This window comes from Orbicella faveolata, unplaced genomic scaffold, assembly GCF_042242905.1.
Source record: "Orbicella faveolata isolate gen_17 unplaced genomic scaffold, um_ofav_v1 contig_34, whole genome shotgun sequence".
NCBI classification, from domain to species: Eukaryota; Metazoa; Cnidaria; class Anthozoa; order Scleractinia; family Merulinidae; genus Orbicella; species Orbicella faveolata.
The window spans coordinates 31,159,950-31,186,787 of NW_028301563.1; the positions used below are offsets into that span (position 1 = coordinate 31,159,950).

General features: G+C 37.3%; 2 protein-coding genes across 4 annotated transcripts; one reads left to right on the forward strand and one right to left on the reverse strand.

Moving 5' to 3' along the window:
* The first annotated feature begins 1,929 nt into the window (after window positions 1-1,929).
* Window positions 1,930-20,682, forward strand: LOC110054756 (lysine-specific histone demethylase 2-like). Of its 2 annotated transcripts, XM_089272409.1 has the most exons (21): window positions 1,930-2,022; window positions 2,426-2,558; window positions 3,873-4,181; window positions 5,095-5,184; window positions 6,536-6,764; window positions 9,359-9,403; window positions 9,901-10,063; window positions 10,582-10,687; window positions 10,797-10,860; window positions 11,084-11,257; window positions 11,845-11,919; window positions 12,313-12,450; window positions 13,384-13,549; window positions 13,820-13,878; window positions 14,127-14,327; window positions 14,965-15,039; window positions 15,239-15,355; window positions 15,952-16,077; window positions 16,543-16,683; window positions 17,256-17,405; window positions 17,697-20,682. In XM_089272409.1, exons 3-21 carry the CDS (start codon window positions 4,021-4,023, stop codon window positions 17,793-17,795), a joined length of 2,379 nt encoding a protein of 792 aa, XP_089128535.1. In that variant the 5' UTR covers window positions 1,930-2,022; window positions 2,426-2,558; window positions 3,873-4,020; the 3' UTR covers window positions 17,796-20,682. The 2 variants fall into 2 exon arrangements, with proteins under 2 accessions (XP_089128535.1, XP_089128534.1); XM_089272408.1 differs by lacking the exon at window positions 2,426-2,558.
* Window positions 20,510-26,729, reverse strand: LOC110054751 (uncharacterized). 2 transcript variants are annotated; one of them, XM_089272414.1, is made up of 7 exons: window positions 25,780-26,729; window positions 24,828-24,926; window positions 24,117-24,189; window positions 23,421-23,532; window positions 22,460-22,562; window positions 22,147-22,230; window positions 20,510-21,586 (listed from the first exon to the last, which is right to left on the reverse strand). In XM_089272414.1, the coding sequence occupies exons 2-7, from the start codon at window positions 24,918-24,920 to the stop codon at window positions 21,497-21,499; spliced, it is 555 nt and encodes a 184-aa protein (XP_089128540.1). In that variant the 5' UTR covers window positions 24,921-24,926; window positions 25,780-26,729; the 3' UTR covers window positions 20,510-21,496. The 2 variants fall into 2 exon arrangements, with proteins under 2 accessions (XP_089128540.1, XP_089128539.1); XM_089272413.1 differs by lacking the exon at window positions 25,780-26,729 and adding an exon at window positions 25,339-25,441.
* Between the last annotated feature and the right edge of the window lie 109 nt (window positions 26,730-26,838).

The following is a 26,838-nucleotide window of genomic DNA, read 5'->3' on the forward strand; positions in this document are numbered from 1 at the left end:
GCATCGAGCTAGACCGGTTTCATTTTGCATTGAAAAAGTAGCAAACTAAAATACAAAAATGTTCACCATTTTCTTTTATTTTCTTCTCAATCATTTATGGAAGTGCCAAAAAGCTTGATGACAAAAAAAAGTAAAGAGGACGAGCAAATTTCGGCAGGTTTAAGTTAAGCTCATCGCCGTTCGCAAGCAAACTGTCAGCAAACCAGTTACATTAAACGAATTAAAGTTTTCTTCTTTGCCATATAATAAACATCTTATTAGCCGAACTAAGTCGGTCTGTATGGGAGAATCTTGACCTCGGTAGTGTGTACAGACCTCACTGCGTTCGGTCTGTACTCACGACCTCGGTCAAGATTTTCCCATACAGACCTCTAGCTCGGTTAATAAGAGCTAAGTACAAACACGTGTATTGATGGCTTCATGCTTTTTCCATCGTTTTTTTCTCTTATGGGGTGTCCTACTTAACTGCCAATTGGTCATGAATTTGTTGCTAACATCATGGCCATACTTGACCACTCAAGGGACCAGAATAGGAAAAACCCTAAAACTTAAAAGCCATCTAAATCTGAAAATTTAAATCAGTGTTAATAAATTAAGAACGTCGGAAACAGGTCGTTTGGCTCCAACTCAAAGTCGTTTGGCCCCAGTTCAAAGTCGTTTGGCCCCAACTCAGAGTCGCTTCGCCCCAACTCAAAGTCGATTCGCCCGAAGTTTCAAATGTGTTTCATTTTCTATATTTCCTTCTTCAATATACCCAGTTCGACAACGCATGAAGTCGATTCGCCAATGTCCTGGATCAGTTCGTATATATCAGTTCGCCAAAGTCCGCAATACTTTTTGGAAAAGGTCTGAAATGTATCTATAAATTTCCAACCGTATCAAGACAAATTTTAGCAGTCTACGAAGCGGCTGACCCTACTAGCACTGAGAAAACTTTAAAACCAGCGTTAAAACTCGCCTGGCAGTATTTACCTATCCAGTTTTATTACTTTTAGACATGAGGTTATGGGCCAAAAACGACAGAAAACCTATTCGGTTTTTTTAATATGGAGTTAAGCTTACAACAACTTCGACAAAGAGACTCAAATATTATTGCTTAGAGATACAAGAAATAAAGCAATGAAATTTATAAAATGTCTCACAGCATGGTTTCAAATCAGGAAGACCTTACAATTATACATCTCCTATTGAAGATAAACACATCCCGCCGAAGCAACTCGGAAAATTTTTATGGAAAACGCGACGAAAGTTTCTACAACATTCGCTTACCTCAGTTTGGTAATTCAATTCAGTGTGAATCTTCCTGGCAGAAACTTCCACCATAACGTGGAAGTCGTGGAAGACAGAACCGAACTAATCTTTTCGCCATCATTCTCTGTTCCTGGCTAGCTCTGCCTCACGGCATTGTTCGGTATTACAGAAAAGAAATGAGTTTTCTTTTCTGGAGAAATTCTGTTTTACGGAATAAAAAACCTCGCTCTTTCAAAATTTTTTCCTGCCAGAAAAAACGCGGGCTGTCCAATTTTCCCTCCAAAAAAAGATGACATTCTTGGGCTCCCCTGACCCGTTCGGGTTACCCGCTGAGACTCCCCTCCCCCTTCCCCCAGAGTCTGTACGGACGGAAGGCCTGCTGGAGCTCCCTTGGGGATAAAGCGTACGGCGAGCTCCGCGTACGGCCAGTTCTTTTAAGTCCTTCAGGGGTTCAGCTTAGAGTATTCTGCAGTTTCTCAAAATGTACGTTTCTGCTGTGAGGTGTTTATTAAACTCGTAGTATACGAAAGTGGCCATCCTTGTAAGTCTTGCAATAACCTTCTGTTAGATCAACGTGACTGCGGCTGCGAGTATGTGACAAAAGGCAAAGTGGCGAGTGACCACCTCATCGAGTGCGTGACAAAAAGGCAAAGTTGCGACCCGAAGGAAGCTGGCACTAGTACATGCTTAGTCAAATTTGAGCGCGTTGCATCCTTCGATAACTCTCTGTGAAGTCTCTTGTGTGGCAGAGTGGATTTCCATGTTGTCTTGGTAAGTGTTTGCAATGGTAATTCTTTGGCGCTTTATCAGGTAGTTTGATCAATCAAAACTAACATACTTTCATTAGAGGAGTTGGTTGATTGTATAATTCAAAACTGAAAGATGAATCTTTGACCAAATCTTCAAGAACTTGCTCTGTTTCGAGAAGTGTCAGTGTGCTTTTGGCAGAGCTCTAATATCATCTTTTGTTCACAAGTTGTCTTTCCAGCCACAACAACAATTAGCGTTACTCGTCAATAAATCTATCCTTGACTTTAAGTTTCATTCAAGTGAACTCCGCCTTAAATAATTTATAATGACTATAATGTCTAGCTTAATACCATATGGTAGATCAAAATCAAAAGAAGTTCAGCTGAAGCTTAAAATTGAGTATATATGATCTGATCTGTTATAGTGATGTGTGAATTACAAGAAAGCAACAAGGCCAGACCAGTGATGTTCGTGTAACACTCGTTGTCACTTGCCTTCCAATACCTGTCGTATCACATTGCTGTCCCTGGTAAACCTTGTTGGCAATTGTTGATAATGTATGTAGTTTGAAAAATACAAGTCAATCAATAAAAAATCGATAAAGAAGAGTTAACTTAGGTATAGATGCTAAATTTTCGTTGTTTTCCTACAAAAGTCATTCTTTTTCAGTTGAGATTTAGGCAGCATGGTTGAGTGGTCACAGAGATGCCAACCTCCAAAATCCGGGAGATCACCAATTTTACCTTTTTTGACCCTAGAAAAGTTGCACAAAGTAGAGATATGCCAATTTAATCTCAAAAATGCATCAAATGTCCAAAATTTCCTCCCCCAAAATGCCCGAAATCGTCCAAATTATAGCTGAAAAATGTCTTTCATGAGTTTTATTCATATTGTCGAGGAGATTTGGTGACCTGTACAGGAGAGTGGAAGATTTGGTCGGTATCCGGGAGAGTTGGCATAGATGGGTCAGTGGGTCAGGTTCACAATCCAGGGGTCTCAGGTTCAAGTTCTGCGCTGACCACTACCTGGATTCTTTTTTTTTTCGGTAGCCCCAAGTTCAAATTGCTGACTAGCCTTGTAAGTAGCCAGCTGGTTTGCCATCGGCCAGTTGGGATTCTTAACAATGTTATGTTCAATTTGAATTATTTGTTTCAATTGTTTGCTCAGCTCCACTAGTCTTTATGCTATACACTGCCAAGGGTAAATAAGGGTTATTACAGTCGAACCCCGTTAATGGATAGTGTCCATATTAACGGCGTGTCCTTATTAAATGGGTTCAGTGTAAATTAAGTCAAAAATACAGCACTGTACACATATTGGAGCAAAATATCAAAAGATATAAAACAAAACATTAACATCAACAAATGGAATGTCTATAACGTACTGTAGTCATTTTTTCATAGCTAAGTCTATAAGAAGGCAAAAAATTAAGCCGCTCATTTATACAGTGTGCATTACCATTGTTCTACATTGGCTAATTCTGTAAGAATGGTACGAAACATTACATCTTTCATTTATGCACATTTACACATTAACTCAGTTATATATAGTGTTTGAAATCATTTATTGGCAAAAATTAATAGTCAGTTATTGTCTATCTAGGGGCTTGTGCCTTCAGAACTCATTGTTTTGGAAATCTGTCACCATTTATCCTAGATCCATGCCTGTGACCCCATCCCTGAAATTTTATAAGGTTATCCTAGTAGAAAACTCATACTCATTTCCACATTTGATGGAGAGAGACACTATGAGAGTAAATAAAAGTGTCTTGCCCAGCAATACAACACAAAGATCCCCTCCAGACCTCGAAATCCTGAGTCCTATGGAGTTACTGACTAATGCTGATTTTGACTTTTTTTTTTTATTAACAGAAAGCACTTGAAACTGTTGATGGTGTTTACAACTGCTAGACAAAACTGTACAAAGGCCACTCGTTGGTAGGCAGAAAGCACAACTGTTCCTCTGTGTACAGTGTAGTTACAAAGAATGGTTATTGTAGATAGCATCAGCTGATTTAAAATGGAGGGTAAAGCTACCTGGCGATCGCCAAGAACTACAAAAAGGAAGCAGTTTTTTGACAATGGCAACTTGTCTAACAAGAAGGGAAAGCAGTTCCGAGCATGCGAGAAAGCCGGCTGCCCTGCATCAAAACCAACTTGCTGTGCAAGATTTGATGAAACGTGAGTTTCTTGATGTAAAATTTGTACCTTGTATAAAAGTGTAGTTTAAGTCACTTTTTCATGAGCTGTTTGTAAAACAGTACAAAATTAACTGAAATTCAAAGTGACTGTGTGGTACATGGTGATATTAAAGGGGCAGTATCACAGGAGGTCTTGCTAGAATGATAAAGGTGCACTCACTGATCAACAAAATAACCTTAAAACAACAAAAAAAGCATAAATTCAATCTCTAAGAGATCAATGATTTTTAGTGATTTTCCTCCAAGTAACAGTGTCAAACTTGAATCGTTGGCCCGACATTTCCAAGTTGTAGAGCACTTCTTTCCTACTCGTCTGCAGCCACTACAGTTGTAAACAAATTTTGTGACTAGTGTGGTGGATTGTAGCAAGGTTAGGCAGCTACTAGTGGATTTTCAATTAATACCAACACCTTCATTGGATTTTCAAGTAGCACTAAATCTTGGTGAGACTGCCCCTTTAACAGGCCTTCCTCACTTTGTATTGTAGTGCTTGCAGCATTGCCCATCCATGGTAAAAGAAGTGACTGCAGGTGTTAAACATTAAGCTACAGTTTCCTTCAAGGGCACCATGTTCAAATAACCCATTTCCAAGTTTCCCTAAGCCTCTGTCAAAGCGAAGATTGGTACACAACCATTTATATGAAAATGAGTTTAATTTGCATGTGAATGAACTCTCATTAACATATGAAAGGATGGGCACTAAGACTGATGGTAAATGGTCTACTATTGTTATTGGCATGCATATTGTGCAGTGTAATTATCATTTTGAGCTTCAGAAGCCAGTTTTTTTTTCTCGTAGATAATAATGCCTAAAACTTTCATAACTTTGTAATACAGTAATTACAAGACTGCATAGTAAGATTATTGCCTTTATTGATTAATTTACAAAATAGTTGTGCTGGGTGTGGTTATACTTCAAGATGGTATCACATGTCTGATGGAGAACATTTCTGTAACGCTTGCTTTGATTACATGTATCGCAGGTAAGGCTGCACATACCAGATCACAGTTTACATGTAGAATAACAATAATTATATTCAGCCCGTCTGTGCTAACTTATAGTAGTGTTTAATATAGATGCATGTAGGACTCTGCATGCACTCTAATTGGTCAAAAACCCATGTTTTATCAGAATATAAAACATAGAAAAAGCGTGTTTTATTGTTTTTTGCCACATTGCCTCTAATACCATAAAGCGAATGAAGAAGCCTAAAGCGTGTGTCGCACCATCATAAAACACTCTGGAAATTTGAGAACACCTGAGAAATTTAGAAACACTCACCTGTGGCTCATGTTTTCTTGTGTTCTCAAATGCCCATCATGTTTTATCACAGTGTAATAGACAGCTTAGGCTTCTTTATTATATTTTATTAATTATAAATGTACAAACAGGAATGAAGTACAGTGGAATCTCACCTTACAGCCAGCTTGTTGTTACGGCCACTTTATTCTGGCCCCCAAAAAAGCTCAGTCAGTCATTTTCTTATTTAAAGGACCACATTAATACATGTACAGCCACCCTGTTAATATGACCAGATTTTTATGGTGTGTGCAGCATTGGTGACCAGATTAACAGGTTTCCACTGTACATGTAAATACAACATATACAGTACTTGAACTCTCATTAACATCATAATAATTTGGTAAAAAGTAACAAGCTCAAGTTTTTGGATGATGAAAGTTCATTCATTGAAATTTCAAGCTTTCATTGAAAGCCGTTGAGCAGCACTTTCATATGGTACTGTTTATTATGCCGTACAACTTGGTTCAAATTTTTCAGTCTATGGATGAAACCCTAGCGTGTGACCATTCAAATGAAAGCTATTGAGCAGTGCTTTCTTGTGGTACTGTTTATTATGCTGTACAAGGTGGTTCTAACTTTGAAGTATGTGGACGGAACCTAGTGTGTGACCATTTAAATGAAAGCTATTGAGCAGCACTTTCATGAGCTACTGTTTATTATGCTGTACACACAAGTTGTCTCTGACATTCACGTCAGTGTATAAAACACGTGTAAATGTATGTGCCATTCAAATGAGAAAGGAACAACCTTTTCATGTGGAACTTTTTCTGATGTCTGTGCATGAAACCCTTCCCTGGGTCCATTCTGAACTCATTCAAAGTCTTTTGTAAGCAGATTTAAGTTTCTTGTGGTATTTCAATGCAATATGGGATTCAGGATTCCCTTTCAAATATATATTGGACTTCAAGCATTCTTGATATTGAAAGGGTTTAGGATCCTCAAACTGATGAATTTAATGTGTGGTGTCAATTAACTGCAAACAACCTCCTGTAAAATTTAAATTGAATGGAATATGATTTTTTCTAATAAAGCTGTAAGGATGGCTATGAAACCTACACAAAATGGAAGTATGACTGGAGCACTAATGGTCAAAGGGAAGCCAGCATTAAAGTGTACGTTTCAGAAATGATCATGCCATTTTGGGTACAGTGTGTATCATGTTCAAAATGGAGAGAATTTCCAGAAATGGAACTGACCACATCTGCTATCAAATCCTGGAAATGTAATGCACCAACAACTGTGATTACAAGTGAAACTAAGGTAACAATGAATTGTTTATCATTACAGAAATTATTGACAACAGCATTTGCTGACAGCTGGTTTACCATGGTTAAATATGTTATTAATATTAACATTACAATGTATCATTATTATTATTATTAATATTATTATTGTTATTATTATTATATATTATTATTATTATTGTTATGTTATTAATATTAACATTACAATGTATTATTGTTGTTGTTGTTATTATTATTATTATTATAGTTATTATTATTATTAATTATCATCATTGTCATTATTATTGCTTCATACATGTAGCTGTTAAATCATGATCATGGCAATTTAAACACTTTTTGTCGATCACAGCAACACTTAAGAGCGTAAATCCGAAAATATCACGAATCGGCCGACAGAAGCAAAATAACGAATTTTTTCTTATTTGACCAAAAGCAGCTATTTGGTTAACTGTTTTCGGAAATGACATCAAAAGGTTCGATTTCCTTTTCTTTTCTTCAAAATTTGCAAAACTTGAAAATTTGGCCACAGGGCCGAATATGAGATATGTACATGAGATATGTGTCAAAGTGACCTCACGGAAAATTCTCTCAACGGAACAGTTTTTACGGGCCACCTGTAATTTTTTCCAGGTGAGCTAGATTAAAGAACCTGCTTTTATTTGGTTATGTTTATTTACTTAACTGTAATATACACGTAACAGACAGCATTTGACAAGTTCAAAGTTTGCTAATATTAGCCTTATCACTTTAGGTCCGTAAATGGTTCAGCTTCCGAAGGTTAACTATTTTGTACAAAAAAACATTTTTAAACAAAATTTAGGGACCGTTCATTTTTTATCAGGTAGGGGGGGCTGGTGGGATTTGGGGGGGGGGGCCATCCCAAAAAAATAAGGGAAAAAGGGGGGTCACGTGAAATATTTTAGTAAAACTTTAAAATGGCATAATGTTTGAATATCAAAAAAATTGCTATAGAATAAACATAGAAGGCAGGATACAAATTTATTACAAACTTTCCTTCTGCTTTAAAAAACGTTTGGCGACAAAAAGCATTTGTAGCTACTGAAAAGAAGTATTTAACACTGTTATTTTCGAATGCAACTTTCACTGGCACTCATCTTCATCTTCGTTGTCGTTGAGTTCTTCGTCGCCGCTTGTGCTGCTATGGGAGTCTCTTTCACCGATGCTGCAAGAAGCAGCAATGCTTTCCGTCAGAGTGTACTCTTCAGGGTACATGAAGGTGTAAACATAATCTCTGACTTCCTGCTCAAGGTTGGTGGTGATTCTGCTTCTTGCAGCATTGGTGAAATAATTCCCTTCCAAGAGCTGTGCGATGTATGGCCCATCTCTTCTAAATAACAACGTGGCAACATCCTCAACTTTAATACACTCTTCCGGGACGGCCGTTCTAGGAGGGTACACAAGGCATTGTGGAAGATCATTTCCTAGCAGGTTTCCCACACAGATTCCATAAACTCGTTGGACGTTGTTTTCAGTCCGCTTCCTCTTTCTTTCATTTGACTTTCTGCGGTTTTCTTTTTTCCTTCTCCTTTTGTTGATGTGCTGTTTGAGTATGCCCTTGAATATGCTGTTATAATTGCTCTTATTTTCTAGTGCTTCCATGTCCTGCGTGACCTTCGTCAACTTAGCTTCTATACATTTGATCTGTTTTACATTAAAACTGTGGGCATTCATCAATTCAGATGAGGGAGATGCCAATGAGAGGCCAAATGCCACACGCTCAGGGCGAGCCATAACTAGGAGATCCGAAATTGACTTCTCTTTCTTTTGATTTGTTTTTCAAACAACAGCTGTCTGTAGTATAGGGATTGTAAATATTGTCTTCACGGTGAGCACAAAACGTGAAGTAGGGGGATAATAGAGAAATATTAAAAAAGTTGAAATCTAAATATTGTTTGCTCAATTTTTGGGGGGGGGGGCGTCCATCCCAAAAAATGACCGCTATAAGGGGGGGCCACGTGAAAAAATTGGTAAGCTGAGGGGGGGTCATGCAATTTTTAAATGGTGCTTCCCAAATCCCACCAGCCCCCCCTCCCTCATAAAGAATGAACGGTCCCTTAGTCCCGAGTAAAGTTTAAGAGATGCCCCACAAACTATGTAAAGGACATGTTAAGAAAACGTTTGGTACGTCCATATGAGTATCTTATACATGTGCCAAATTTTAAGTCTCATGGCCGCCCTGTGACCGAATTTTCAAGTTTTGCAAATTTTGAAGGAAAAAAAAGGAAATCGAACCTTTTGATGTCATTTCCGAAAATAGTTAACCAAATAGGTTCTTTTGGTCAAATAAGAAAAAATTCATTATTTCGCTTCTGTTGGCCAATTCTCAATATTTTCGGATTTACGCTCTTAACAAAAGTCATTCAAATCTCTCCATCCCTACGCGGCTGCGTCACACAACATACAGCATGGAGATGGAGAGCTTTGTAAGACTAATCTCAAGTGGCAGCAAAGGAGACTACACATAACCACGATGATTAAAAAATTGAAAAATTACTTGTTAATCACATGTATTTAATGTTAATTTATAGTAATAATATTTTGCCAGACCTGTTATTCTATAGTTCTGTGTATTCAATTTTTTATGATCAGGGAAAAAAGAAAGTCATTGTTCCTTGCAGTCTGAATGAGGATGAGGTGTGTATAATTTATTAAATAAAATTCCTTCCAATGTTATTGTACTAATACTTTCATACGGAATATCATAATTTTTGCTTCTTCCTATGTTTTCTTTCCATTTGAAAACGAAAAGCCTGATGGATAGAGATATTAATTTTTTTACAACACTTTTGGCTTCCTTAAAAAATTAACTTGCCAAGTTTCTGTCCCCTCCCCCCCCAAAAAAACTATATGGCAGAGGAGTACCTGTCAACCTCCCCCCCCCCCCTTCACAGACACCCCTAGGACCTGCTGTGACTAAAATGCTGGAGACTAAAATTCTTTTTGCCCATCCTGAGTACATGTATTCCTAAAGCATTATAGCACCTACAATGTAGTTTCTCCCTTCTAAAAAGATGTGAGTTAAGTGCAAATGCCACCAAATATTAAGCTCTTATATGCTAGATTTAAAGTACAGCCATTTTTTCCATTTTTTTGAAGTTGTTGTGCTTTTCATCCCTTTTCTCTTACTTAAGAGAGTATCTGCTGTGAATAGTGCTGATTGGCTGGACAGCCTGACAGAGCCACCTCTACTTCAGTCCAGTCCAGCAGCACAGTTTCTATCATCTTATTTTCCTGATGGTGTTGGTCTGAGTCCTACATTAAACATCTGGAAAAGCAAGATGGAAGATTCCACAGGTGAAACATTTTGTTTTCATTATTTTACTTGTACTTTCTCTAGAGATCAAACCAGACTGACAAATCATAAGATTTAATATTAATACACAAGTGTAAACTGGAAAATACACCACTTTTAAAATTCATACAAAACTACATCTGGACTCCAGTGGCATAATCCATATCCCCACAAGTGAGAGTATCAATGATGCTATTTCCTGCATTTTCACCCCTCTTTGATAGTCAAACACTCATGTCTATATAATAAAAAGAAAATTGTACATGTTGGCATTACAGTAAGATGTCAATTTTATTTTCTTGTGTTAAAAACAATATTTTACGGAACTGGTGTGCTTGTTCACTCAAATATGAAATTGATATCTTTTTGCCACCATGTTATAATCCTCTCTATGTATCACCCTTAAGTGTATTACTTGACGTGCAGCAATGCTTATGGGACTTGTATCAACCATCTTGATTGGTGCATGGAACATGTGTTCTCAACTGAAAAGGTTGTTTTCTGTTGCCTTTTTTTGCAGGATATGTTCAACTGTTTTATCATCCAGACAACACTCAGACAGCATTCACCTTCCGTCCTGACATTATGGAACTGGAAGAAAAAGAAACTTTCCCTGAATTTGTTAGGTAAATGATTCTGAATCCCAGTATTGTCTTACTGCCGTAAACTGTAGGAATCTTGTTTGTGGTCACCAGAAATAACCAAGTTAATTTTGCTTCAATGTTTCCTCTGCAGACAACCAATGGTTTATCTGGCGCTGCGAAATCTGATTTTGTCTCTATGGATGCTAAACCACAAGGTAACTAGGGAATTAATTTTTTAGATTCATATTTACAAACAGTAACTGTAGTTTGCTGGGTTTTGTTTTTCACTGCAAAAATCCAAATGAGATGATTTTGACCAATAACCTGACAGTGAATGGTAAGTGCCACCAAAAGTTGGGGGTAGTATACAGTGTCTTGAACTAGTTAATGACTGGCTGTAAACCTACACAATTCTTTTTTGTTTGATATCACCTGTAGGAATTTTTGACTCCAGAGAAGTGTGCCCATCACATCATTATCAGAGGTCTAGTCAGGGTATTAATGGTCGCAGAAGTCAAGAGAGTCTTGTTCTTCCTGACAAAGAAAGGTGTCATCAACCATGGCATTTTAGGCGATGTTCCCAACAGTCTCAGTATCCCAAAAGCTGAAAAGGTAGGTTTGAGGACATGAAGATTACCAAAGAGTTAAAATTGCAGTTAACATTTCAAATTTATATACTTGAAACATTGGGGGAAATGCACTGGCCTAGTGGTTGACACATTGAATTATGGATCAAGCAAACAACAGTCAACATTTGATTGCGAAGGGGATCATCAAGTATAAATTTTTTCTTGGGCAAGATTCTCCTCTCTAATTTAGCATGCCTCACTCCACTCAGGGTCTTTGAAGATGATCTCCGCTTGTGTTGTCAAAATGTTAGTCACCAACAACAGTCCTTTTTTAGGGATACCCTCACCTGGAATATCTCAGATAGTGGAAGATAATATCCAAACACTTGACCACCTGGTGGGAGGGTACTTCTTGAGAGAATATTAGGCTTCTTGGGATTGATTTACTCAGACAAGTTTGTTTAATTAAGATATCCCCTCAAACAGTAAAATGCAATGCAACTTACTGTTTTCCCAGTAGATTTCAGTTACTGTAGTATTGGAAGTAATTATTTCCTGGAAGATGGTAGATTAATCTGTGATTTATTTCCTTATACATTTCATTAATTAAGTATAATTATTTCCTTGCAGCTGTCTGTTGTTGTCATAGGTGCTGGAGCTGCTGGATTGGCTGCAGCAAGACATCTCAACACCTTTGGTGTGAAGGTGCAATACTTAAAGGAATCTTTGATACATGTAAACCATTGTATCCAAACAAAAATTCTCTTTATTTGTTTTGTATTTGTTAGCAGAATTTTATAAAAGAAGTTGCATAAAGTACAGGATTCAAATGGCAATTGAAAAGGGACTAAAAGGTTACATCTGGAATTTGGAAGGCTTTTAGCAGCTTTTAATGTTTATTTATTTATTTATTTTTAGCAGTTTTTAATTATATTAGTTTATAATTTATAATTGTATTTGCCATTTTGAAACTTTGGTTTCCTGAAACCCCAGTGTGAAATGTTATCAGAAAAACTTTGTGTAAGTTGTGACTGAGAGTTTGTATTACATGTTTCTAATAGTTTAAACTACAGTTAACATTTTTTTGTCATGTTACAGGTGACAGTAGTGGAGAGTAGGGATAGGATTGGTGGCCGAGTCTGGGATGACCAGAAATCTTTAGGCTGTTGTGTTGGCAGAGGAGCGCAAATACTTAATGGCTGCATTAATAATCCAATCTCAGTGTTGTGTGAGCAGGTAGGAGGACAGTTAAATGAACTTAATATTATTTAATAATTGATTTGTGTTCAAACTTTGTTTTAACTAAGTGTCAGTGAGACCCAAAATCATTGCTGAAACACAGCTGTACAAGTATATATAGACGTTTTAGACAAAATCTGTGGAGGAAACGTGATATTATTTTGTCCAGCCTGTATACAGCTAAGAGCAACATCCTGCGTCAATTGATGAAAAATACGAAATTGGCTGCGGTTTTCATTACCGGCTGGGCACCAGGCAAATTGAGAGGCTGTGAGGACTACATGTATTTTGCTGACCTGGTTTGACCATCTAAAGGAAATTTTTTTTCTTATAAAGGAACTTCGTGGTCAATTCAGAAGGCTTTTCCCACTGTGAAAACCAGTTGCCGCCCCCCCCCCCCCCCCCCCCGTTGAAAGTGTTAGAGAGGCACAGTGGCCTCATGGTTAGTGCGCTGGACTCTGCATCAAGCGGTCGGGGTTCAAGCCATTGTGTTGTGTTCTTGGGCAGGACACTTTACTCTCACAGTGCCTCTCTCCACCCAGGTGTATAAATGGGCACTGGCAAATTTAATGCTTGGGATAACCCTGCGATGGACTAGCATCCCATCCAGGGGGGAGTAGAAACACTCCTAGTTGTTTCATGCTACAGAAACTGGGATAAGCTCTGGTCTGATGGGCCACTTGGCTTGTATATGTGTGCAGTCTTACCAGGCAAATTGAGAGGCTGTGAGGACAATTTTGCTTGCCTAGTTTGACCATCTGGAGGAAGATATTTTCTTATGAAAAAATAAAGAAACTTGGTCAATTCAAAAAGCTTTTCCCACTGTGAAAACCAGTTGCCCTCCTGCTGAAAATGTTAATGAAACCCACAAGTGACCTCCACAAAGCTACCTGACTTGCTGAATGATACAAGGCTTTATTTTACTCCTAGGCTGGTCTTGCCATGCATCACATTAGCAGCAAGTGCGACCTCCTCACAGAAGACGGCAAATGTGTTGACAGCAGCATGGACAGTAAAGTTGAATTCCATTTCAATGCTCTTTTAGATGCCATCGCAGATCAGAAGAAAGATGTACCAGAAGATCAGTCTTTAGAAGGTGTAGTACAGTCACTGTGTAGTTGATGGGCAGTGTGAAATGCAGACTTACCTATAGAGCAACCTTATACCTTTTTAAAACCAAATACTTAGTAAACATAAATCCTACAAATCAACCATCACTCTTAAGCCAACCCTTTTTTCGCTAACTAAACTTAATAAAAGTCAATGACAATAATTATTATTGTTAACTTCTGTTGTGTAAAAGACAAAGTGCAAAATGACTCACATAATTTATTCAAACTGTGCTTACTTTTCTTAATCCACACAGATAAAGTCTGGGAGATGCATAATCTTTTCCTGGAAGAGACCCAGGTGTCATTTACTGAAGTAAGAAATCAATTCTCTCTCAAGTTGGAAATCAAATCTTCTCTTGGAAGAAGATTGTTTCTATAATTTAAGACTAACATCTTAATTACACAAACTCAGTTTAGCATTTCCCAAGTTATGAATGATACTTAAAAAGGTATGGCATACATTGCTTATAATTTTCTTTATTCTCGACACCTGTTTGTTTGGCAATGTATAGAATTGGTAAGGGGAGATTGCTATTGATCAGCGTCAGTTTTCTTTTTCAGCTCGAGAACAAGCTGTTACAATTTCACCTTGGTAACCTGGAGTTTAGCTGTGCAGCCCCTCTTAGCAAAGTATCCTTGTTGTCCTGGGACCAAAATGAGGCATTTCCTCAGTTTTCTGGTGACCACACCCTTCTCCAACATGGATTTGGTACGCTACTCAACAACCTTGCTCAGAATCTGGACATTAAGCTTCGGTGTGAAGTAAGGCCATAAGTTGCAGACTTGCTTACACCTCATAGCCTGCATAGCTGGCATTTTGTGGCGCAAAACAAGCTGTGAATCAGTGAGATGAATGGTCATGAGAGAGAGGGGGGGAGAAACCCCCTCTTTCTTTTCACCATTCTTCTCATGGATTTGCTGCCCATTCCACAGCAGGAAATCCCACCAAAACTGCCAGCTGCGTGGGCTTGAAAACCTCATGATATTCTATTATTTTGATATCACTGATGATTTTAAAGGTGAGTTAGCTTCAGTGAGGAAAATCCTTTTCCACTGATCTTGTGATTGTGAGAACAGTGAAAGATATTAATAGTCACGATATTCAAGAAATTAGTTTTCATTTATGGAAGGTTTTCATGGCATATTTTTGTATTTTTGTGTGAACGTCACAGAGAAATTTGATTCTCTTGGGGAAGGTAATGAACTAGCTGGTGGCCCAGGCAATAAGGCTGTGAAGATGACTACAGTGTAGCTAGGGTGTTGTGTAGTACTCTGATCATCAGTAAAAAGCTTCTGATGCCAATAAAAGACATACATGCTCATGATCATAATGCAGGTCCTTAAATTTATGAATCATGAGTTCTGGTAACTGTTATAGTTGCTTGTTTCATTCCATCAGGTAAAAGAAATTGATTATACGGGCAACAAAGTTGTACTTACAAGTTCTGAAGGGAAGCGGTTAACTGCAGACAAGGTACATCTTACAAGTCGTCTCAAACTCATTAATATTATTTTAATAATTCATTGAGTTTAAACCATTTGGAATTTCCAAAAAACCTTCTTGAGGTGAGTATGGAATATTATCTGGAACCACGATAATTAGGTGACAGTTTACATAGCATCATGAGATGGAATAAAAAAGGAAATAATTTTATTGTCTGTGTACTTTGCAGGTGATTGTTACAGTACCATTGTTTCTGTTAAAGAAGGGAAGGTTAAAATTTACCCCTGACCTCCCACCAAGGAAGGAAGCTGCTATTTCAAATCTTGGAGCTGGTCTCATAGAAAAGGTCTTTCAATACGCTTTTGCTACATTACTTACAAAAAAATTTGCACATTAAAATTTCGGACATTTTATTTTGGATATTTAATTTTTGGACGCTTTTGAAACATTTCAGGCAAATTTTGGACAAAAATTCTGGACACTGTTGAAATATAGCTAGAGTAAATTCAGTGTCAAACCACAAATTAGACTGAAGCAACATCTGTGTAAAATTCGATAGTTTCACAATACAAATGTATACCGGGGAGAAAAGTAAGAAAAATTATATCAATTCATTACATATCTTGAACACTATCTCTATTAGAGTTTGAGTTATAAAGGAAACTACCTGAAGCTATGTGAAAAATTTGTACTGTACTCTAAATATTTCGGACTCAAGTTTGGGAAGTTTCAAAATTTTTGACAGTTTAATTTTCAGACACTTTTTTTCATCCAAAATTAGAATGGAATGAACTTTTTTTGCAAGTAATGTATTTCATTATTGAAGAATTTCATTGGTTTTGTTGTTAGTTAGATTCCTATTTACAATATAAACATTTTCTTATTATTTATAGAATTATTATTATTATTATGACTGACTGTTAATGAATGTTGATGTTGCAGGTTGTTTTAAAATTCAAGTACAACTTCTGGCAGAAGATTGTACAAGGAGCAGATTTTTTTGGTCATGTTCCCCAGTCATCTGAGGGGCGTGGTCACTGTGGGCTGTTCTATGACCTCTGTAAAAAGGTAACATTCTATCATGCTCCATACTCTTGTTTTTAATCCAAACTCAACATTAAAATTCTCCTTAATGGCTTTCATACATTTTCAATAATCACCTTTGGGATAATTTGGTCATGCATATCTATTTGGATGATTTATGTCGTGAACTGAAGTTGGCTAGGAAATAGATAGGTAAAATGGTAAAGTCTGCGTATGAGCCAAGTGGCCCATCAGACTGGAGCTTATCCCGATTTCTGTAACATGAAGTGACTAAGGAGTATTTCTAATTAAATTACTACGGCCACTTTATTCTGGCCTAAACAAAAGCTCAGTCAGTGATTTTGTTAGTTAAAGAACCCCTTTAATGCAGCCACTATGTCAATACAGTCAAATTTTTGTGGCCTGTTGGTGAGGGGATTAACGAGATTCACTGTATTTATGTTTAGTGCTGGCAATTAATTTGGGTTTAATGTGTCTTTTCTCTGGCAGGCTAATGAAAAGAGCAAGAAGGCAACCAATGTTTTAATGACTGTGTTAAGTGGAGACACAGCTGTTCAAGCCCAGACGATGACAGACAAGGAGGTGGTGGACTCGTGTATGAACACCCTGCGCAAGCTCTTTCCTTATGAGGTAAAGCATTCTATTGTAGGTTAAATGTTTTTGGCTGTTTGTGAAGAAAGGCTGTGTTCACAATTTTTTGGTTCCTGTGCTTAACACTTCAGTGTGCCCATTTTTGACAACTGCAATACTGCTCTTTAGTAATTTACCACCCTCTCGCAAGACGAGACTCTCGTTTTGAGAGATAAGACTCTCGTATCGTAAGGTAAGACAACCGTGAGAGCTCTTTAAAACTGTAAGTACAAATGCTTGAATGTCTCGTAAGATTTTAATAGCCTATTGTAGAGCAAACATGCAGCAACAATACAGCAAAACTTTGTGCACTTCGTACCTACATTATGTCTGCCAAAATTTTGGCAGTTACAACTAACAGTTTAGAGATAATCAAGACTGCAGAATATATAATTATATGTTTAGAAATGTTGTTACAGGTTGGAAACATAAGAATTGACATCTGAGCAAGTGACTTTTGATAAAGACATGCTGATTTAATTCCTAAGTTTTCAGCATTTTCACTCTTACTGTAAATGTTGTGTTAAAGGTGTGAAAAGGTTAATTGCAACCAATATTTTCTTTACATGCAGATTCCTGATCCTCAGGCCTATTTGGTAACAAACTGGGGCAGAGATCCCCAGTCAGGCATGGCATACTCATACATACCAATTGGTTCTACTGGAGAAGAGTACGACCATCTGGCTTGCGACGTTGATAACAAGCTATTTTTCGCTGGAGAGGTATGTATTGTTAAATGGGTGTGGTCAGGGGGGCTGTCTGTATCAAATTGAAAATGGACCACAATGAGAGAACAGTTGAATGTCTGCCAATGGCCACCTCCTGTAGGCAGACACCCCCTCTTAGTGGACACTTAGTAATGGTCCCAACCACTTAGAAACACTGCACTGAGTGGACAGTTCTCTTGAGCATACACTTCTTTTTTTTTTTACAGGAGGTTCAACAATAATTTAGATTTATAGTGACTGTCATTTCCTCCTTTAGTCATTGACTCAATCATTTGACTGTTGCAGGCCACTAATCGCCAGTTTCCACAGACAGTGACGGGGGCTTACTTGAGCGGTATTAGAGAAGCTGAAAAGATTGTGTCCTGCTTGGAAACAGACTCTTGACAAAGAATGAAGAATTCACAAAAGTACAACAGCTAGTTCTGTTCAGGCTGGGGAAAAGATGGTGAATATTACTTAAGAGTGCTCGTCAGGCAAAATCCCCAACTTTCATAAGTAACACTCTCTGATTCTCATGTGATCAAGATCTTGTTTCTCCTTGTTACATGTTGACGTTGTTGTCATGGAGACCATGTATACATTCTCCAGATTTGACCCAAGAAAGAAGTAAAATGTGATCAGAGGAAAATTAATAAGGGATGGATGCTGTCTTGTTGAATCCCTTTTGTTTTGCACATTCTTCAATGTTTGAAGTATTTAATTCTTTGAATAATTGGACAACTAAGTTGAAGAATGAACATTCACTCTGTAAAAAAAATTGCATTGTCCAGCAGGCACTTGATAAAAGAAAAATAATTAACTAGATGATAGTCTTGATGTTGAACGAAATTCTCTAAACTGACATAAAAGAGTTATGTAGTGATCAGCAAAGAGAATTGATCTTTCAAGGTTGAGGAATGGAAGGATTAGATGTTTACATTAAAAAAATCCAGACCTAACATTTTCACCTTGTGTGAAAATAAGAGCTAGACTAGGAAAACATTGTACAATCCAATAATTTAAGGACAGTTACCCATTCACCGCAGTGTCCAGCTACTTACTGTAATAAATTGTTTTCCCTCAATTCATGTTCTGGGAGAGGTAGTTTTTATTAGTTTCAATATTATAAATTCAACAACAATTACTGTAGTTATGCAAGGGCTGTTGAAGTATTTTCAGTTTGTTTCAACCTTTAAATTTTGCTCCAAAATGTTTCTTCAACATGGCTGGAATTCCATTGAAAAACTTTTTGTTTTACAGTCTTTAGTTTTTTTTTCCAATATTTGACCATTCTTAGGTACATGTAGATAATCCAGAGTTACTGCCAGCCATGTGCTGGTGAGCTGTACTCTACACAGTTGTTTTAATTTCCTGTAACTGGTTAAAACAACACATTCTTGATTTGATGCATTTATTATAATTTTAAATTATTGTATGGCTTGTGTTTGTAGCCAATCTAACATTGATTGGCTAACTAACGGGGCATTATTCTCCCGTGATGCCCACGGGCCGATAATGGGCCTGCAAAGACAGAGAAAAAAAGCCATGTAATAAACAACTTATTGACCTCAAACGTTTGGTCTTTATGGGAAAATCTCAAACGTCAACCTTGCCATTTTGTCAGTATGAGATGGTCTTGGTTTGAGATTTTTCCGTAAAGACCTCGCTCTTGGTTTATAAGTAGTTGTTAATGAAGTGCCATCAACAGTAAAATAATAATTTATTAAATGTATTCAGTAATCTTTCTCAGCTCACATTTAATTAAGAATGTATAATACTGGTAAGTGTTATACATTATTTTCTCCAATAGATTTCTTACAAGGGAGTAACTAGCAGTGTCAACAAAGACAAACTATTGACTCTTAGTTAGACCAAAAAAAAAATTTTTTTGATACAAGGTTGCTGTAAATGTCTTCAAGGAAAACTTCAAACTGGGCCATAATCTTGCAACTTTTATAAACTATTATATAATAATTAGAACACACTGACATAATACACTTCTTACACTCAAATCATGATCGTGATCAGCTGGCTTGAATTTCTCCACGTTTTTTTTCTACATTTTTGCATTCTTATTATCCAATGAAGGTTCTTCATATGAAAACAAAAAGGACTAGAATTGTGAAGTGTAAAATCAATGTTTTCGTTCAATGAAGAGCTCTCATTGGGTTATCGTAAAAAAAAGTGCACATAAAAAAAAATGGGATGTGGTGATGGTTTGGGTGCGCTTACTGTAAAGGCGAGTTTCCATCTGATCACTGCAATCACAACAATCACTGCAAAGAAACATTCAGTAATAATTTTTGTTGTGATCACATGTAAACTACTGTACAGAAATTGAAGCGACAATGATTGCCAAGATAGACGGTACTTTGTAATGATCATGTGGAAACCGGTTTTTGTAAGGATCTCCCAACTTTATCTGTAGCCATCACTGCGATTGTATCAATCGTAGCGATCATGTGCAAACCAGCATTAAGATGATCAGTTTTTATCCCTCACCCAAAAGATGACTGAGATTTAACCTGGAAAAGTCTACATTCTGGCGACAAAGTGTCTGACTTTTTGTTTCATGTGTACACAAATTTCAAAGCAAAACTGTCAACAACTAGCAGTGAGATTACATAGACCTTTGCCAAGTCATCAATGTGAAATTTTCAGAGTTCAATCTTTAAAGTCTTTTGAGCTGCGCAGGAGGAAAGGAAGGAGTTTGCTCCAATTCTGACTTAATCTGCACAGCATACATCTAAGATCAATAGTAGCGATTGTTATAATATTGTTACTGGCAATACATAATCAAATTTAATTATAACCATTGATAGGTTAGAGCAGGTTTCAGTTGAGTATTGTAAATCAAAATAATTTCCACTTTGTCCGATCATTAAGGACACAGACAATCCATTGAACCAATCAAAACTCCCAACCAAGTACATGTGGCTAACACAAAGTGCAGATGATTAAATTTAGTGTGAATAAATCGCAATTGGTTTTGGATTTACTTTTGATTGGATCACAAAGTGACACAGGTTGTTTTAAACCAAAGGAGATAGGATATACTTTTATACGCAGGTGAAAACTGCTGTTATTTCAGTGAACTCAATTTAAATCACTGAATGAAATTCAACACCAATATTTTATGATTTAATCGATTTAAACTTTAACAATGTTGTCATGTTAGTGAAGTATTAGTTATTTCCTTTGATACCAAGAGCTCCATTTTCAGGAAGCTAGATATATTTATTGCATTATTTATGACATTCAATTCAATAAACAAGATTTCACAAAAATAGAATTTGAGGTTTTTACTTAGTGTTTCTGTACTGGAACATCTTGTTCTGGTTTGCCTAAAGGGCAAGTGAACGACAGAATTCACTGGCCCCTGCACAGATATCCCAAGCTCACGTCTCGAGAAAAGTGAAAAAATTAATCCACTGACACGTATGTATTTATTCATGAAAGCATCAAGCGTTGTGTGAGTCCAAAGCAGAAAGAGCACTGATGAGTCTGAACTGATGCAGTGATAGGTTACACAAAGAACTGTTGAGAATTTGAACACTATACAAGGGAATTGTATGGGAAACAAAATATGGTCAATTTTCATCATTAGATATTCCAAAATAGTGGTTTTTGGTGATCTCTACCAATTAGTGCCATCACTGTTTTTATATCAATTTTTGCTTTAAGTTAATTTTTATTCCCTTCATAAGACATGACCTTGCAACTCCTGTGGTCCCAGTACAAAATCCACTAGCCCCATGCTGTCAAACAGGACTTTCTTCACAGGATGAGTGAAGCAACCGCAAAAAAGAACCATTATAAAATTAATGCACATAATTGACAGACAAATGATCAAGATGTCTAAATTATTTTTGTGATCTTATTTGAAAAAGTTCAAAATTAGACACCACAACCATTACACTCCAATTAAATTGTTGATGCCTTTTCTCTGGGCATGTAGTGACATAATGTAACAAGAACAGGCAAAAAAATCATTGACTGCATTACAGGGCTATATGTCAAAACTTTCAGCTGCCATTGCTGTGTAAAGCAGAACTCTTCTTGTCAATGATGATTGTGTTATCCCAAACCACTGGCAGCCACAAAAATTACTCGCCCGGTTTTTCTCCCTTGCCTTGTTTTTGCTTTGTCTCATTTGTCAGTTTGGGCGAGAGGAGGTGGCATGTTGATGTGATTTCCTGTTTCAATAAAGATGGCCTTTGGTTAGTAAGCAATCACAATGATGTTATTTTGTTTTAATATATTGTACATGTGTATATATAGTTTCACATTTTATTCATGGGAATTTCCCTAGTATGGCACTACAGTGCTTTTGGTCACCTCCATTTCCTGTTTATATAATTTTTTAATTGGTATTTTTGTAAGTATGGAGTAAACGTAATAAATCAAATGTCACTTCAGCCCTGTATTCCCAGAGAAGCAAAGAGGTTTCAAAACCCTTCATGAAAACTATCAGGTCACTTTGGTATATCAATCAGGGCCTGGTTGTTCAAAAGCCACTTTTTGCGAACCTGGGATTAAAAGTTCGCCGAAGTAGTAAATATTTCTTGTATAGAAAAATGAATGTCTTTCTACGCTTATGTTTTGGTTAGTTTGAGTTTATTCAAACTCAAATCTGAAGGACAAACAATATGAACAGAAAACCTCACCAAAAAAGTTACAAAACTCAAATCAAAATTATTGCCAATCCTGGGTTTTGAACAACCTTGGTCAGAATACAATAACTCAACATTATTACCTCTCTATACTTTGCAATGACAAGGTCTTTGATTTCCTGAGGAATTAGAGGACCAAACAGTTGTCTTCTCCTGATAACATAGACCTGGAAACAATACGAGATTGTAGTCAAATTGGTGCAAAACATTATTGGAAACTGTTGCCAGCTACCTTAAGAGGTAAAGTACAATATTATTCCTTTTGAAACTAATTGAAAATAAAGCAACTCAGTTAAAAATAGGCATGTTATTACTGCCAATATTTTGCAGTGACCACATAAAACACCCCACAAATTTTAAATCAATAACTTAAACTGTTTACTACAGATGAGTTACCTGTTCTGAAGAGTTCATAAATATTTCTCCGATTGGACCAGCACTGATTTTAATTTCTACAATGCATAGATGTTGAGAGTCTTCCAACTGTGTAACAACAAACCTGATTAGAAAAGAAGTTGATAAAACAAATTAAATTTATTTACATGTACATGTAATTGCTCAAGGATAGTAAACAAATGGCTCTCTTTTGTTAAGACCTGGAGTACATGTATGTGTTTGTAAAAAGGCATGTCCCCACAAAAAGCTTCAGCCAAACAATCATAACATTTCAAAACAACACATGGCAACATTGTTGGAACAGCATTTGCAAGCCCCGCCAAACGATTGCAACATTTTGCCACAACAAATGGTAATATTGTTGGGCACAATATGTTGCAAGCATTTAGCCACCCTGTTGTGACATATTGGGTGTTGCAAAATCGAACTAGTGCGCATGCCCTGGCGCAACATTGTTGCATGAACCTGGCCAAACAAGTACAACATCATGCATCAACCACAAATGTTGCTTGAAAAATTCGACCAGTTTCAAACTTAAGCTAATAACACCCAACATGTCGCAACATGCTGTGGCCTTTAATGTTGTCATAATTATGATGCATTAAAATGTTGTGATCGTTTGGCTGGGGCTTCACAGTTCTCCAGACAATCACTCTTTCATGATCATCAAATTTACCTAGTCCAATATACACAACATATGGGGGCCATTAACTCATTAATTACATGCATTTTATATTTAATATAGAAATTCATGTAATTAATCACTAATTAAAGGTTAATTTATTAAATCAATAATTTTATTTTAAATAATAATTCTTAATTCATTATAATTATTATTTAATAACTAAGATATTGTAATTGATTTATTTTTTGAATTTATTAAATAAATCAAATAAAATTGATTATTATAATTATAATTATTTATACCTTGTTTATTGCATGGAAGTGTTTAATTTATTACCTGCAGAGGCTTGGTGACACTGTTGGTCTAGTTGCCCTAACCTCCGTATCCAATTCTAACTTATACAGGTCTTCCTGTTGCCTGCCGTAAATATTGGAACCAATAATTTTTCCTAAAAATAAAAGCAGTCAGTGGTAATGTTATCTAATGTTACTTTACATAGTAACACTATTTGTTTAGTAGAGTGGTTTTCAATTGAGAGTCATAAAACCAAAACAGCAAACCAATTTCTTGCCAAAACCAAAGTAATTGTCTAATTACTTTCAACACTCAATTGAAAACCGCTCTATAAAGTAATGTAATACCATGATTGCTCCCCTGCTTTCTCAGTGCAGTAAATTTACCCAGGTATACACCCAGGTGGCCAGGAAAGGTACTGTGAGAGTAAAGTCCCTTGCCCAACAACAAAACAAAAAAGCCCTCACCAGGGGTCAAACCCTTGGTTGCTCAATTCAGACTTAAGCATGCCAAAGGACAAGCCAACACAACTCCCATCTGGTGGTTAATTATAGCAAGTTCTTGAATATATTTTCCACATTGTCATCATTTTGAAAACGCTGAGTGCAAAGATTCACATGCCCAGCCCTCTCTGATAAATATATGAGCAATATGTATCTAATGAAAAGTCTGTCAATGAATATTTTAAAACTACACTAGGTGAGTGCATCTTTACAACACTGAAGCTTTAAAGCTCACCTGACGGCTCCACCCCAAACACTAGCATACCACCCTTGGTTTTTAAAAGAGCGTTCACATATTTTGACAGGACCTGGAATGATACGACATCGGTGTTAGAGTTTTTTGACAATAAAGTGACCTTTTTAAAAAAAAAAAATAGCCATGCCCACCCCATGGAAGGACAGCCAAAATTCTGAAAGGGCTGGGGGTCTCAAAAGCCAAAAAATTTTAAAAGACAGTATGAAGCTAAAATGGAACTTCCAGAGGGGTTGGGGGGGATCAAATCCAAACACCTTCCATGGTGGGGTTTGGATATTTTCTGGAAAATGCATTGAATGGCTAATTACTCTCCACCATGTTGAATCCCCTAATCAAAATAATTATGATGGAATCTTAGACACATTGAATTAACAAGCTGGTAAAAACAACCTTAGTGTGAATACTCTCACCATTCATCTTTTTGTTTTTGTATATCATGCCATTTGAGTGTACCTAATTCCTTTAGTGGCATGAGGATGCCAGAAGGGGTTGAACCTTCTTCCAGGCATATTTCAGTGGTATAATTTCATTATTTCTGTGTAAACACAATCACTTCATCACTAGCAAGCCAAGAGATAAAAAAAAAAAATCGTGTGATAATATTATCCTGTAACGTTTATATAAATCTTGAATATCACTCTTATCAATACCCAGCCCTGGGCAGACTTTTATTACATGGGCATGACTTACTTGCTTGAAAGATCCCGTAGGAAAGCCCAGTTTACCAAAGTAAAAATAAACTCGTCCATCATTTTTGCTTTTGTATTGGTCACCTCTGCGCATCTTTAACTACAAAAAAGAAACTTTTGTGTCAAATTGTATTCTCATTAAATATAGCCCACCCCCCCCCCCCCCACCTCATGGCTTCATCCCACCACCATGCCACCGGCTAACTTTAACCTTCCTTCCCCCCCCCCCCCCCCCCTTATTAGTGACACTAACAATGCACAGACTCCACCATTTCTATACACTAATGATGCACAACCCGTCTGAAGTTCTTATAAGGGAACTGTAGTCCACAGAAATACGCATTTTACAAAACAGCTCAGTTGATTCGTCGTTGTCATGTCAAGCTGATTCGATCTCGCAGCTTCCCTTCTCGCAAAACGCAATTTCAGCCGCGATTGCTTTCGAGTAGCTGTCGCAATATTATAAAATTAAGAACCTTATCGCCGTAGCCTCATTTCGAAAGCTTTTTTACCTGTTTGGGAACAACTCGCCTGAATATTCCAAATTCCAATAAACTGTACAACCTCGGCGCGATCTCTGCGCAGAAAGACTCCGAATATGAATGAGTTCGCGAAAAAGCGCGAATATTTACTAGTTCCCAGTGCTCAGCGGATCGCACAGGATACCCAAGAATTTCGAGGACAGTTCAAAGTTGAATCCTATGCTGGACTAGTCTTCCCGTTTTCAGTACGAGAGGAAATAATAAACGTTTAACCCCTTTATCTGTTCCGTTTATATACTAACCTGGAAAAATTAAACCCTAAAGGGCATTAAAGACCAGCCAGCGAACCATTCCAAATCAAAATATTCACCGGAATGCTTGAACTCAGTCCATCGACAAAGGCTTCCCTTGATTAAAAGACCAGCTGGCCCTTATGCAAACCCAATTTACAATACAACCACGACCACATACCCTCCACAAGGTCCTCAAGTGTCTCAAAACACCAAACACCTGCGTGAACTCACGCAACTTTCTCAGTTGGCAGAGTTGGCTTGTTACTGCCTCGTCTCCAAACACAAACGCAAAACCGACGCAACCTGCAATCAGACAGATTTATTTTGTAAGGGGGAGGCGCCCAACAACAAACGTCTGATATCATGTATCAGTCAGTGCCAGTTCTTACATAACACATTATCTCCTTTTTTTTTTTTTTTTTTTTTTTTTGGTCCAATACCCTAACAGTTAGCACAAAAGCTCCCGCTGTGTACCAAAACCGCTTTCTTAACCACTAAAAGGTACTACGAGCACCCCCGTCGTGTTTATACAGGAGTTCCCCCCCCCCCCCCCATTGGGGTATCAGTCCGCAGAGGGTCACAGGTAAAAACTTGATAAATTAAACGCAATGCAATTCAGTACCTTTAACGGTGATTCTCAGAAGAAGAAAAAAAATTCCTTATCACTTCAGGTCCTTAACGACTATGTTTAAAGGACGACTAAAAATCGGGGTTGGTTTACAGTCTTAATAACATCATAGTTTTTCACAGTAATTCCAGAGTTCTGGGTGTTAACTGTATTTTAACCACTTTGAAGCCTCAGAAATCTGTATGATTACAACACCAGATTTTAATTAAATCGACTTTAAAGGGGTATTTTAAGGTCTTAGATTTTGTTTTTAAATTCAAGGGACTTTCAAGGATTTCTCAGGTATATGGAGCGTGTGACGTCGACCGTCTTCATATCAGCCTCGATACGCAGACATTCTTTGGCCGCGCCGCGCCGCGCCGCGCCCCAAAATGGGAAGCGGTACGCGACAAGCCAAAAGAATGTCTGAGCAGGAGAGCATAGTATCTTCCTATTCGGTGTCCGTCTTCCCATCATGTCGACCGTACCCGGCGTTGGCGCTTTAGCCGAAAGAGGTTAATTTCTTTCTTAGACCAAAAAGAAGAATTTTTTCAATTCGGTTCAGGGGAGTGGATGGTCAAAAAATAGCACAAGAAGGAGCATGGAAACTAGACTTTTCCAGACGTTCAG